Source organism: Gopherus flavomarginatus, chromosome 9 (genome assembly GCF_025201925.1).
Source record: "Gopherus flavomarginatus isolate rGopFla2 chromosome 9, rGopFla2.mat.asm, whole genome shotgun sequence".
NCBI classification, from domain to species: domain Eukaryota; kingdom Metazoa; phylum Chordata; order Testudines; family Testudinidae; genus Gopherus; species Gopherus flavomarginatus.
In genome coordinates, this window is record NC_066625.1 from 63,637,873 (window position 1) to 63,652,304 (window position 14,432).

Genomic DNA, 14,432 nt, shown 5'->3' on the forward strand with positions numbered 1-14,432 from the left:
CACCTAAATCTAAATGAGCTGTTAAATCTGAACCCAAATATTGGTAGGGTTAGGGTTAAGTTGGGGTGGGCAAACCTTTTGGCCACATCAGGTACAGAAATTGTATGGAGGGCTGGGTAGGGAAGGCTGGGGGAGGCTATGCCTCCCCAAACAGCGAGGCGTGGCCTGGCCCCTGCCCCCTATACAGTCCCCCAGAACCTCCACCCCCATCCAACTCCCCCTGCTCCTCACCCCTGACTGCCCCCTGGGACTCCCACATCCTATCCAAACAGCCCTGCTCTCTGCCCCCTGATCATCCCTCACCCCCGGGACAGCCGTCCCCTATCCAATCCCCCCTGCTCCCCAGCTCCTGACCACCCCCAGGACTCCTCCATCCAATCTCCCCTGCTTCCCACCCTCTGACCGTCCCCATGGGGCCCCTTGCCCCCTATCGAACCCTCCCTGCTCTCCCCGCTCCACTTCACCTGTGGGGTGGGGGAAAGGCGGGGGGCTCAGTCCTTTCCCTGTGCGTTTCCCGTGCTCATTTTGGCTGCTGTCCCTGGCAGTCGGGCAGGGCTTGCTCCCTGTCTGGGCTTGGCTGCTGGGGACAGGGGCCAAGCATGCTGGGGATGGAGGGGGCCCTGGCTTGCTCTGCCCCTGTCCCCCGCAACAGGGCTCAGGCCCCTTGACTGCCCCCCCTGAAACCCCCCCAGAACTCTCCCTGCTCCCTGTCCCCTGACCGCTCCGCCCTGGAGCACTATAGCCGTGCCACTCGGCCGGAGCTGCAGCCACACTGCCCAGGCGCTGGGGGAACTGTGACTGCGAGGGAAGCGGGGAGGGGTTAGCCTCCACCTAGCTCACCGCGCTGCCAGGTAGTTGGGCTGGCTCCTCTGCAAGCCTGCCCTGATCCCGCTCCCTGGCAGGAGCTCAGGGGCCAGAGGGAAGAGTTCTGAGGGCCGGATGTGGCCCACGGGCCGTAGTTCCCCCAACCCTCATTAAGTATTTTAGTAGAAACATACAGCTAAAGTGATGACTCGTGGGTGTTAGATGCACAGTAGGTTGTAGCAGTGGGTAGGTAGATAGCTGGTTGTCAAGTGATTCTGTGGTGCAAAATCAGAAGTTCATGCAGGTGCCTGTGCATGTTTTGGAGCACCATTATAATGTGTTGTTTGCATAAAGCAGTGTCCAAAATGGGCAACCGTGTACTAAACCGAGGTTCAAATCATTTCAAAGTGTAGCCTCACATAGAGTTTGTGAAAAATTTAACAATATTTCAAGATGAAGAATTTCATAAACAAGACGTGAAAGCATGCAATAATATATTGCAGTGCAGTAAACGCTGAAATAAGAATAAAACGATGGCAACAGTGTTTAGATAAATTATTAAACATTTAATGGCTTCATTGAATTCAATCTTTTTATTGAGAGCTTTTCCTTGTTAGTCATGTTGACCAGCTGCTTTACTTTATAAGGAGAAGGAAGGTTAAAAACAACTCTCTGATTAGTAGAAACGTTACTTTTCAAAGTAAAAACAATCTGGAATTGAAAGACATGTAAAGTTCAGCGGGTTTTGATTTAGCAGTTGAATAAAATGTGGACAAAGAATAGCTAGCCAACCATAAAGTTGCAGAGGTGTTAGCAGGTCACTCTAGCTTGAACGGTTCCTTACAATATGTGCTAAATACTTGTGCTAAACGATCTGTTTCACCTTGCATTTTGCTGTACTTTTCCCAGACTTAAAAAGAGCGCTGTGTAGTTCCCTACAGATTTTTTTTAAATAAGACTGATATTCTGACAAATGCCAACCAGAGCTTGCAAATTTTAAATTAATGGCTCCTTCTACACTGCCCTGCAGTTCAGAATAGAGGGGTGTGAATGTGCACCAAAGTGCTGCTCTGTAACTGCGTTGTGTGGACATTGCCGGAATGAACTAATTTACATTAATGTAATCCTCTTCAAACAGGATTACAATAAGACGGTGAACAGGAACCTTTCAGTTTGTTCCTGTAGCATCCACAGGGGAGTGTTAGATTGCAGCCCTTTGGTTTGCACTACTGTTCAAACCCCTGTGGTCCAAACTGCAGGGCAAGAGTATACATGCCTTAGAATCTTTTAATTCAAAGGGTCCATTTCTATGGCATTGGATTGCCAACTCTCCCAGTTTTGCCGGGAGTCTCCCGGAGTGAGGCTTTATCTCCTGGAGGCTACTGAAGCCAAACTGGGAGATTTTAGGCGCTAAAAGTCTGGTGGCACAGCGGAGCTAACACAGGCTTCCTGCCTGCCCTGGCTCAGCAGTGCTCCCAGAAGCAGCTGGCACATCCCTGTGGCCCTGGAGGGGGGAGCAGTGGGTCTCCATGTGCTGCCTCCTCCCCAAGCACCAACTCTGCAGCTCCCATTGGCCTCGACCTGTGGTCAGCGAGCACTGCAGGGCTGGTGCTTATGGCAGGGGCAGCATACGGAGACCCCCTGGCCCTCCCCGCCTAGGGAGCCCCTGCTGGAGATATGTGCCAGTATCTTTTGGGAGATGCCAAAGGTAAGCGCCACCCAGCCAGAGCCAGCACCCCTCACTCACTCCCAACCCCCAGCCCATAGCCCGCATCTCGCACCCAAACTCCTTCCCAGAGCCCTCACCCTGTCCTACACCCCAACCCCCTGCCTCAGCCAAGAGCCTGCACCTAAACTCCATCCCAGAGCCCGCACCTCATCCTACACGCAAACTCCCTCTCAGAGCCTGCACCTCATACCCCCTCTTGCACCCCTGCCCGGGCCTGGTGAAAATGAGTGAGGGTGGAGGAGAGTGAGCAATGGAGGGAGGGAGGAAGGATGGAGTGAGCAGGGGCGGGGCCTCAGGGAAGAGGCAGAGCAAGGGTGTTTGGGTTTGTGTGATTAGATAGTTGGCAACCCTACTATGGCAGCATGACTTAGATTGAAATATTATCAACTAATGTTTGACATTTCTAGCTTTCGTCAATATGTCATAACCTTGATTTTCTATAAAAAGAGATGGTGTTTTGTACTTAGTTCTTTGCAGTTTTTCCCTTTTATATAGCAGAGATTGATATCTATTCAGGTTTAATTAAGAAGCACTGTAACAGTGGGATGGCTAAGCCAGGCCAGTTAGATCTGGTTCAGCAAAATCAACCTAACTGAAACAAGCAATTAATTTACCTTTTGAAAACATGTATATTGTTTAAAGTTTCAATCTGAGAACAGTTCAGAAGCAGGTCCATGAGCTAGTAAAATCAACAGTAACCTTACACCAGGGGTGGGCAAACTTTTTGGCCCGAAGGCCACATCTGGGGGAGAAATTGTATGCAGTGCCATGAACGTAGGGCTGGGGTAGGGGGTTGGGTTGCAGGCGGGAGTGCAGGGTGTGGAAGGGGGTCCAGTGTGCAGGAAGGGGGCTCAGGGCAAGGGGCTGGGGTGTAGGAGGCAGCTCAGGGCAGAGGGTTAAGGTGTGGCAGAGGGCTCAGGGAAGGGGCTTGGGGTGCAGTGGGGGCTCAGGGCTGAGGGTTAAGGGGCTCAGGGCAGGGGATTGGGGTGCAGGATGCAGGAGGGGTGCAGGGTGCAAGCTCCAGACCAACGCTTCTTACCTTGAGCAGATCCGGAGGGGAGCGGCACGCAGTGGGTATAAGGCAGGCTCCCTGCCTACCTTGGCCCCACACCACTCCCAGAAGTGGCCAGCATGTCCGGCAGTGGCTCCTGGGAGTGGGGTAGGGCAGGCGGTTCTGCTGCACACTGCCTTTGTCTGTAGGTGCCACCCGCAAAGCTCCCATACGCCGTGGTTCTTCATTCTCAGCCAATGGGAGCTATCGGAGGTGGTGCCTGCAGGCGAGGGTAGCGCAGGGAGCCCTCTGTTCCCCTACCCTCCAGGGACCACAGAGATGTGGTGCCAGCCTGCTGTGCCACAGAGCTGGCAATCCCACCTGCTGGATTGAAAGCCCTGATGGGCTGGATCCAGCCTGCAGGCCGTAGTTTGCCCACCTCTGCCTTACACTTAAATCTCACAGTCAATGATTTCCACACAGCGAGCTGGATGTGTTAAAAGGCCAATACATGGACAGTTGTCTTGAGTAAGGCACCACCTCCCATCTATCAATTAGTGTTTGACTATGGAATATATTCTTCTGGTGCAAACCAACATACTAGCAATGCATTCGGAGAATTTCATATGGCTTTTATATCATGTTTCAGGAAAAGAAGCGATTGACAATTGGCAACATTGCTCGTCAATGGGAGATTCAGCAGAATCGAGTTGCCCTTGTGACTTCTTCAAATCAAGAAAAAAAAGACAATGACTCCTGTCAGATTAATGGCAGTGCCGCATATGAATTTCCTGAAGAAACCAGGTATACGAGTGTTTTCTTGGAAGTATATTTCCTAGCTAATGTTTTATATATAATAAAAATAGGAAACACTAATCCTTCCATTCATATAAGTGTGTGTGTATGTGTCTGTAAGTAGTGTATGTATACAAAGATATGTGTATTTATTTTTGGATTTCTAAAATGTGTCCATTTAGCACTCTACATAATTAAAAAAAAAAAAACAATTTCAGGACTTACTGAACAATGTCTGCCTCAGATGGACTCCACCCCAGACTAATACATTCTCCCCATAGCTTGCTCAGGGTAGAGTCTGAAAAAAATAGAACAGATTCAGTAGCTTGAACAACTTCAGCATGGTCAGTCTGGGTGAAGTGCATGTACAAAATCACCCAGCTGATCTCAACAGTCTCAACTTTAGAGTTGAAGACAACTGGTCTTTTAAGTAGCCTGGACTGATCCCTATGAACAGGGTTTAGAAACTGCTGTCATTGGTGTCATGATTACAGAGTTAGCTGCACTTCTGTCCCCTTTCTTGTTTCATTGAGTGTCCCCCCACATTCTCTTCTCTCCCCCTCCTCCCCTCTTCCTTTCTCTCTTCCCCTTCCCCTCCCCCCCCCCGAAAAAAAAAAGGTCAGGCCATGTGCCTTTACCTCTCCTGGGATGGCTTTTCATTTTTCTCTCTCTTAGACCTGGCTCTGGGTTACAGTGTGCTGTCTTATCAGCTGTGCTTACCCCTGCAGGTCCAACTGGTTTTGGTACATGCATTCATTCCTTTGGGAGTGTGTGACCAATGGCTGTGTCTAGTGACCAGACAGCCTCCTGAATATCAAAGCATTGTTATTTTAATGGTAGGAAGGAATGAAGCATAAGAGAAAAAGGATTTTCAAACCACAAAATGTCTTTCCTATGTGTGTCTCTTTTATTTGAGAGTCACAATTGCCTGATGATAACATAGGCAGGTCTAGCTTCTTCAAACACCTAGTGAGTGTCTGCGTGTCAGTCTGGTTTCCCAGAACAGCCCCTGTCCCCACCCCGCCTTCCGCTGTCCTCCTAAAAACCAAGCCAACTATGCGTGCGCAGTCTCTGTCTCTGTTTCTCTCTCAACGGCTATAGTCCTTTTGATTTTTCTTGTGTTCCTGGGTCTTTTCCTGTCGAGCACTGTCTCTTAACAAATCTGTCAGTGTTTACTGTGGGTAGTTTATCTTGAGTCATTGTTTTCCTTCTTGCTTGTTTTTCTGGACAATGCTCCTACTACAGAACCAACATATTCATACTATAAACGTCCCCAATAACCCGGTCAACACATAGTATTCATGAATTATTACAGAGCAGCTCCAAGTCTGTTATATAGGAAAACTTAAGTAGGTAGTCAGGAATTTGTAGGTCAAAAGCAATACCTTGACATGTATCAAGAAGCCTAGGAAGACTTTGGAGAATGGGTGTAATGTGCTCTCTACATCTAGCACCATTGTTTAAGCAAGCAGCTGCATTTTCCACTAGCAGTACCTTGCAAGTGATCTACAAGAGCAGTTGTGGCTCCATAAAGAGTATGTTATAAATATGTAGCTCACAGGTGCTTTTGTGACAGTGGTTGGGTCCATATTTAAAAGAACTATTCACAAGAATGTAGCCAAATACAGACTGAAAAATGTGCCTGTGACCACTGATGACACTTAAGACTGAAGGAGCAGTTTGAGATCCAGAAGCAGGCAACCGAAGATTATTGACTAGAGCTATAATTTTCAATGGTGATTAAAAAACTTAGGAGCCTAAGTTGCATTGATTTCAATTATAATTAGACTCCTAAATGCCTAAGTCCCTTTGTAAAGCTGAGTTAGGCTACTGTGTCACTTAAGTGCTTTTGAAAATCTTCACTATTAATCTTTTTTTTAAACACGTAGACAATACTTATTTTTTTTGTACATGCCTCTTTACCTTCATTTGGTATCACACAAATTTTACACTAAATTGGAATTAAATACAAAAAACCTGTGTTAAAACAATGTAGATATTTTGAGACAATGAGCATTAAAAAGGAGAGAAAATCACATACAAAACTGTACCTAACTCATGCCAGGGTTTTTTAACAAAGTCCTGGCCCCAGGGAAGTAAGTAGGAGTTTTGCTGCTGATTTCAGTGAATCCAGGATGTCACCTGTGGTATGTAATATTGGTCCCTGTTTTGAGGTCCTCCAGGTGCTACAATACATGGCTTTCATTCAGGAGGGTCATAATGTAAAAGCCTCTCTCATACATAGCAGCTCTGAAATCCACTTTCTTTCTCCCCCTTTCTCTTTCACACACGCACCCATTTTCATCTTGGCCCTAAACAGTGGAGATAGTTATATAGAATGTAGATATTACGGAGACACTGATAGTTATAGCACCACAGGGGGGTGGAGCCAGGTTTTTGCCATTTGACAAGACCTGAAAATCTTCTCTGGAGCTGCAACAGTGGCTTGCTTTAACTAAAACTGGAAAGCACTCCTTGAAGGAGCGTCTGTGATTTTTTGTAAGGGTATTATGATCACTGATAAGTGATTCTGGAAAAATAAATGGTAAAATTAACTTTTCAGAAATCTTCCCTGGGATGTTTCTCTTAATTGTTACCCCTTTTGCACAAAAATTATAGCATTCTCAACTTCAAAATTCACACATATGTAGACATGCCATTCACTTCCCTCCTTTCAAAGTCTTTTAGAACTTCTCTTCAAAAAACTTCACAATTTCTACTTAACTGGAAAGAAAAATGCTAAACAAAGCTGCTATTTTTTAGTGTGCATGAGAGAGTACCCTTTCAAAAATACTCTTTAGCAAAGGAGAGAGTGTGCTGTGCAAAATCAAGGACATCATGAGTTCAGTTCTTGTCTCTTCTCCTGGCTGTTTGGAATAACTCTATGCACTTTTCACCCTTGTTGAGTAAAGCTTTAGTTATCCTTCCCACGTTTTACAGATGAAATAACTGAGCATCTATGAGGTTGGACAAGATCATTTCTGGCAGAGTTGTAAAGAAAATCCATCTCATCCATTTTGCCATACTGCCTCTCAAGATGATTAGGTCAAAGCTATGTGTTAGGCCATGTTCTCTGTAAATGGAAGAGGGATTTCAAGTATGACATTATGCATGATATACATGGCGAAAGGTTGTGTATGTTGTATGACTTGAGAAGTACCAGTCTGGTTTTGTCCAGGACTTTAAGTGCATTTCCTGCAAAACAAAAGTGCATCATCATAGGCTTCTCCTGAGCTTTAATTTGCAGATGGGATGCTTGAGTGGAACTTCAGAAACTTTTCCATTTTCCATCCTTTCAGCAACTTATGTCCTTACCCCCCAGTCACTCAAAGTGTTTTCTCACTTGAGAGCCCATGTATGATTTCTGCTGAATATAGAGTCCTCATTAAATTGAGGGCCTACTTCAGGCTGTTTTTTCTTCTGCATTTTCACTTTGATGCATTCAGTAGCTTCAATGAGTAAAAATTAGAGAGCATGTTAAACACTAATACTCTGTAAAAGCAGCAAAGAGTCTTGTGGCACCTTATAGACTTACAGACGTTTTGGAGCATGAGCTTTCGTGGGTGAATACTCACTTCGTCGGATGCATGTAGAAATTTCCACTACATGCATCCGACGAAGTGAGTATTCACCCACGAAAGCTCATGCTCCAAAACGTCTGTAAGTCTATAAGGTGCCACAGGACTCTCTGCTGCTTTTACAGATCCAGACTAACACGACTTTTTTACTTCTGCATGTTAGCTCGGTATGCATGAATATGTTCTTGAGCATTAAATACTATTCCTGATTGCTACTGATAAATTTATGATTAGGTATTTGTTCACTTGTTGTTGTAAATAAATCTCACACTTTTACTTTTGCATCCAGTTCCTTCAATAAAAATCTCAAAAGGACAATTGAACATCTTTACTTTTTTGTTAAATTAAAAACTTGGATCTTAAAAAGTAGTAGGTGACCTGTATCATGTGCCATGCAGGTTTTAAGTAAAATTGAGCTGCTTTATATTGGTATCTGCATTATATCTTTTTAGTTAGAATATTTCCAAAGATAGTAGACTATTAAGGCAGAGTTAGTTCAGTGATGTGTAACTCTGATACTCCTAATATAAATTCTTCCTTTGTACAAAAACATATATCAAGGTGTCCTGATTCCACTGCTGTCATTAGTGTTCTGCCAGAGTGCTCTCTGTTACAGCATCTATTTGTTATACAGGCCTAAAAGTCAGCCTGGATACAAGATGTTTGAAAAGAAAAAAGTGTGAACTCATTGGGCAGCTGTAAATAGGTCAAACATATATATCCATCAGCAGTATTCTATATTAAATCTGTTCAAATGAAGGTACCAATCTAATGTTCCAGGTATGCCTTGCAAAAATAGTGGATGTACATATTTTCAAAGCATTCAAGTATGTTGTTTTCTACATAAACTTCGTTAGTTATGTAGTCATACAACTACAAAATTGTGCTTTTTAAATAATTCAAATTTAAAATTGATTACTTGGTTAAAAATTCAACTTTCCTCACAGTTTGCTACTGTTATCCTTCTGTCTTTTCATATTTTGAAAAATCAGACTTTAGCTGAAACTTAAGTGTGCATGTGCAGATGTTGCATTTTCTAATATTGTATATGTATTATTTTACAGTGATTCAAAGTCCATTACAAATATAATACAAACTTAAAATGCAGTCCCTGTTAAAATATGTTGCTATGGAAGATTATTGAGAAAACTCATGTCATATTCCCATTTCAATATAATATGATTCAGAATAATCATGGGACACTGTTATACCTTATAATGTGAGATTATCAAGGGAGCCCATTACACTCTTTTTATGATGTGTGTTATGATGATGAAAAGATTTTAAGTTGAACAGGCTTCACAATTTCAAAACTAAATGAAAAACAGAATAAAAGGCCACCAAACCTCTTTGGGTACGTCTACACTGCAATAAAACCCACGTAGCTGGCCCACAAGGAGGCAGGGTCCCAGTGCTCAGGCTCTAGCCTTAGCCCTGTCTACACTGCAAGTTTATAGTCCTGCAATCCATGCCCTGTGAGCCAAAATCAGCTGATAAGGGCCAGCTGTGGGTGTTTTACTGCAGTGTAGACATACCGCCAGAGTTTACAGAAAGCACAGCTTTGCTGCCATTCATTGGCTTCTCCTACTTTTACATTGGCTACTATTAGGTGTACGTGAATAGTTTTAATTGAGGTGAGGAGAGGAACCTCAATTCCCGGTTGAGATCAGTTGATGGGTACACAGGAAGCTTGCTTTCTAGATCAATAAGTTATTGGGAAGTACTGAGATTGCTTAAAGTGTGGTGTGCCTTGAGGGAGAAAGGGCAGTTTATTATATCTTTACAGCATTGATTTCTCTTCCACTGGAAAGCTGACCTGCAAAGGTCCCAGATACTAGCTACCAGTAGGCATACTGGTGTCTGAACATGCTGGGAAAAGGAACAAAAACCAAATTCTGTCTTGAGATTAGGGGTCCTAAAATAGTATTTGCTTTCACAAGAGGTGGCCATTGGCCCATTCAGTCCCACTTGTAATATCCTAGATAGGGCTAGTTGAAATTTATGTATTTTTTTAATTGGAAAAAGGGGGGGAAGTTTTGAAAATATTATTCCTAAGGGATCTATTCACAATCTCCATCTTTCCCATATTTGTCAAGGTGGGAACAGATTTCCAAGAAATGAATTTTTATTTTCAAGTTTGCTTTGCCTTCAAGCCACTAAGCATTGGAACAAACTACCAAGGGAAAGGTAGATTCTCCATCTCTTGATGTCTCCATATAAAGACTGGATGCTTTTCAGGAAGATATGCTTTGGACAAACACAAGTTACTTGGTTTAGTACATGGGTATTTGGGTGGAATTTTATTACCTGTGTTATGCAGGCAGTTGGACTTGAGGTTCTGATGATGCCTTCTGGCCTTAAAAAATCTAAGTCTGTCTTTTCAAAAAATCATAAAAGGAAGGTGTGCTCTGCACTTGTAGAACCATAGAAATTTAGGGCTGCCAGGGATCTTCAGAGATCAAGTCCAGTCCCCTGCATTGAGGCAGGACCAGGTATACCCATGGTAGATTTACTTACTATCAGTATTTATGTTAGAGATGAGAGAGTGAAGTCATGTCCCTGCCAGCAAATATCTTTTTGTCATCTCCTAGCAGTGTATTCTAGTTGATACATGATACTTGTATTATTGGAAGTTATAAAAGTAACTAACTGTGTAAGAAGATAAAAATGCATTGAAGAAAGAATATACACCCCACAATGTTTGCTGCTTGTAAAAAGCAGGATCAGATTTTTAGCTTGTGTAAACTGACATAGCTCCACTGAAATCATTAAAAGACATGAAAGGATAATTACAGCCCATAGATCTATTCTTTAATGTCTGTGCATCATCCCTGTATGGGCTATGAAAAGAATCTTTGGGTTTTCACAAACCTTAGGAGGCCCCTAAAAATGGAGAGAATACAGTACTTTGACCATTTATAGCCCGGGCATTCACACAGTGTTGGAAAGGAAGTGAATGATCATAGGAGAAAGAGGATAATACATTTAGAAAAACTTGAGAGAACAGTGCCATAGTGGGGTCTTGTGTGTGTGTGATGGGGGAGAAGGATATGGTAATAGATGATAGCGTATACTGGAAGGGAACAAAGAAGCGGCTGAAGAGAGGCAAATTCTGAAAAGCAAATAGAATCTTGAAGCGAGAGGAAAAGTTAAAAATGATCTTAAATACTTAAATTTTTAGAAAATATTGAATATAGACTTACTAGGTTAAGGGGGGCACATTAAAAGAAACTGAGGAGTAGCTATTTTGAGTGAGCAAAAGAAATAAAAAGACCAGAGGAAAGGAAAAATGAGAAAGAAGGTAAATTCTTTTTCATTCTTTTCTTTTATGAAAGTTTGCTCCAAAAAGGATATATATATTTATATACATAATAGTAATTTTGCATATTTTATGTACTGTGGGTGGAGCTGGTAGCACTGACTCCTATTAAGGTTGCTCGAAACATCTATTTATAAGACCCCATTTCAGTGGCTTATAACTTTGCATAACTTCAATGATTTGGGGTGAAATTTTCCGTGCCGAATGTCTGCCTCAGGCGAAATATTTTGGGGGAAAATTTCAGCCAAAATGGTTCAGCTATTTCCAAGAACAAGGCTTTTTCTCCATGTTAAAAAATTCTTGGGACCTTTTGTTTGAAATGTTCAAGTACCCCCTGCTTTGGACCAGGGACTTGAAATTTGGCAGGTGTTTCAGGGATGTGCCTTTTATTGTCCCAGTGAAAACCTGCCCAAATTTGGCCATTGTATAAGCCTCTGAAAACCATAGCAGTTCACACATGTTCAGTAGAGAGAACTTCAGTTTTAACAGCTAAAATCTCCAAAAACTCTGTCCTCACTGAGCATGCACCTTCCCCACAAACAAACTGAACATGCTGCAGGCCAAGGCTCGTGGGAGCACCCAGAAAAACTTTCCCTGTGTAATAGCTGCTCCAGGCCAGGGTGGGGCAGGATTCTTGGATGAATCAAGCTAGTGAAGTAAAGGAGGCTATTGTCCATAGGACCCCTGCCTCATTTGTTGCAGAAGTTGCAAAGCATGTAGCGAATGAGGTAAGGGATTGCAGGAAACGAAGGGAGGATTCATGGTTAAAGCATTTGAGTACTGCCCTGGAGAATGGGATTCTATCTCCACAGAGTTCCTATGTGATACTAAACAAGTCATTTAAACCATACTTTTTAAAGGCTATGACTAAACAATCGTGTGTTCCCTCATTTTCTGGGGGTCTAACTTCAGACCCTTGAGACCTCTTTGAAGAAGTGCTGAATGCTCACAGCTAGATCTGAGCAATATGTTTCCAGCAAATAGACTTTGTGGAGCACTGCAATGAATTTGGGTCAAATTCATTGTATAGTTTTCCTTGAATAAAACTGTAGACAAAAATTTTGAAAACATTGAATCACTTCATTTTGAAAATGTCAAAACTGTTTTAGTGTTTCCATTCAATCCGAATGAAAATTTTCCAGTTATTTCGTTGAGGAAAAACTAAAAAAAATAGTTTCTATTTGAAACCAACCAAATATTTTTCAGTTCGGCTAATGAACTGAAAAATCAATTATTAACGTTAATGGGAATACTTGGCTCTTATATAGCACTTTCATCAGAAGATTTAAAATTATTTGTTTAGCTCCACTCTCAACTGCAATTGAAGTTAAGGGATTCTACATCTGAATATAATGGTAAGTATTCTGAAAGATCAGGTCCTAGCCATCTCAAGTTAGGCACTCAAAATTAGTGGATGCTTTTGATATTAATCTTTATATGCCTTAGCTTCCCAACTGTAAAATTGAGATAATAGTGCCACTCATTTCATGGAGTTTGCAAAGATAAATTAATGTTTGTGAAGCACTCAGTTACTATAGTGGAAAAGCCCATGAGGAAATTAATAATTTTATCTTCAGAGCAGAGTTTGAATAATGTGCTGGAAATAAGGCCTATGACCGCACATTGAACAATGAGGAAAAAACAACAGCTACTGAATAGCAGCTCATTAATTGATCACTGCCCATTCTGTGGACTGAATGAGGTACGGGCCTGTAGAAAAAGTTATACAGGTCTGTCTCATCTTACGCTGGGGCTATGTTCCGCAGTCAGTGCGTAAAGTGAAAATCGTGTATAGTCAAAATTACATTGAGTGTAATGGCAGATGGAATCGCCCGCACTACAGAAACAGTATTTAAATTATTTTTCTCTTTTTTTGTTTTTTTTCTTGTTTTTGCCGACCGCGTAAAGCTGAAATCGCGCATGTTAAATGCCCCTAAGATGTGACAGACCTGTATGATCATATACATAAAGACTGTATCACAATTAATAATCACAGGAGGGGCAAATTAATGTTACACAGGCAACTTTAATTCTGACATTTCCTAACTTTTGAGTGCTGGACCTAGCAACTTGAATTTCCTTTTAACGTCTTTGTAATATTTTCATTCTAATATACAATGTCTGTTATATGTAACACCCTGAGAAGCAGTAATCTGGCATTTTGTGTTTTTTTTTATATTGTACAACTACTTAGAAGAAAACAATTTGTCTAATATGCCTAGATGGATATTTAGGCCATGATTTGTCAGAGAACAATGTTTCTGATAATGCTGGGGGAAAAAAAAAAAGAGAGACGTAATCTCACATTCACATAAGTAGCAGACAAAGGCTCAGATCCTGCATAAGGTGCACTGGTGTGGACTTCTGCTACTTATGTATGTTGATGGTTGCATAATTCTTTTAGTTTCATTAGTGGTGTCAGAGGCATAATCTCTACCTTGTTATAAAGGAATTCTTGCTACTAATTGAGTAACACTGAGAGTGAGTTAAAGTTTATCAAACTTCAAAGTTGTGATAAATTTTTAGACTATTTAGGAAGTTGGAGCACTATTCTTCATTCATTTTAATCCCTTTCCATCCCCTGTTGGCCCTATTGTTCTTCGTGACTATACACTTGCATAGTCAGTCTCCTCCCCTGTGAAATATACACTGCTCTTTTCGCATTAGAGAACAATGGTAAGATTTCAGAATTGAAGAGAGCACAAAGACCTGTTAAAATTTTTTAAATAAATATTAAAAGTAAAAGAGGACTGAATGAAACAACTCTTGCTGATTTCTATGACTCACATAAAATTGTTAAATTTAATTAAGTTGGGAAAAGGCTTCAATTGAATAAAACCCATGTCCAAATCAGGCTTTTAATTGTAATTCTTTATTACTTATTTCCACAGAGAAGGTGATACCCATAGTAATCTGAGAGGTATTAATGTCCTACTCTAAAGGCAGATTTGTTCCATGGACTTCAGAAAACTGCTTCAAAATGTAAAGAATTACGTCATTCTAACCCAGCCTTCTTCCTTTATTCTGTTATGTCATAGTAGTAATAGGTCAGTTATTTCTAGTGCAACTTCTCACACATAGACGCATAGAATATCAGAGTTGGAAGGGACCTCAGGAGGTCATCTAGTCCAACCCCCTGCTCAAAGCAGGACCAATCCCCAACTAAATCATCCTAGCCAGGGCACATATAAGAATGCCCATAAGTGATAGGAATCT

General features: G+C 42.1%; 2 protein-coding genes across 4 annotated transcripts in view; both read left to right on the top strand.

Annotated features, from left to right (window-relative positions):
* The window catches only part of ADAL (adenosine deaminase like), a 168,065-nt gene that overhangs the window by 145,984 nt on the left and 7,649 nt on the right, over positions 1 to 14,432 (top strand). The gene's annotated exons all lie outside the window — the stretch shown is intronic.
* Positions 1 to 14,432, top strand: part of LRRC49 (leucine rich repeat containing 49) — a 123,995-nt gene that overhangs the window by 89,269 nt on the left and 20,294 nt on the right. For all 3 annotated transcript variants that reach the window (XM_050967955.1, XM_050967956.1, XM_050967957.1), the window contains one exon: positions 4,174 to 4,328. In XM_050967955.1, coding sequence (XP_050823912.1) covers positions 4,174 to 4,328 — 155 coding nt within the window. The remainder of the gene's footprint in view (positions 1 to 4,173; positions 4,329 to 14,432) is intronic.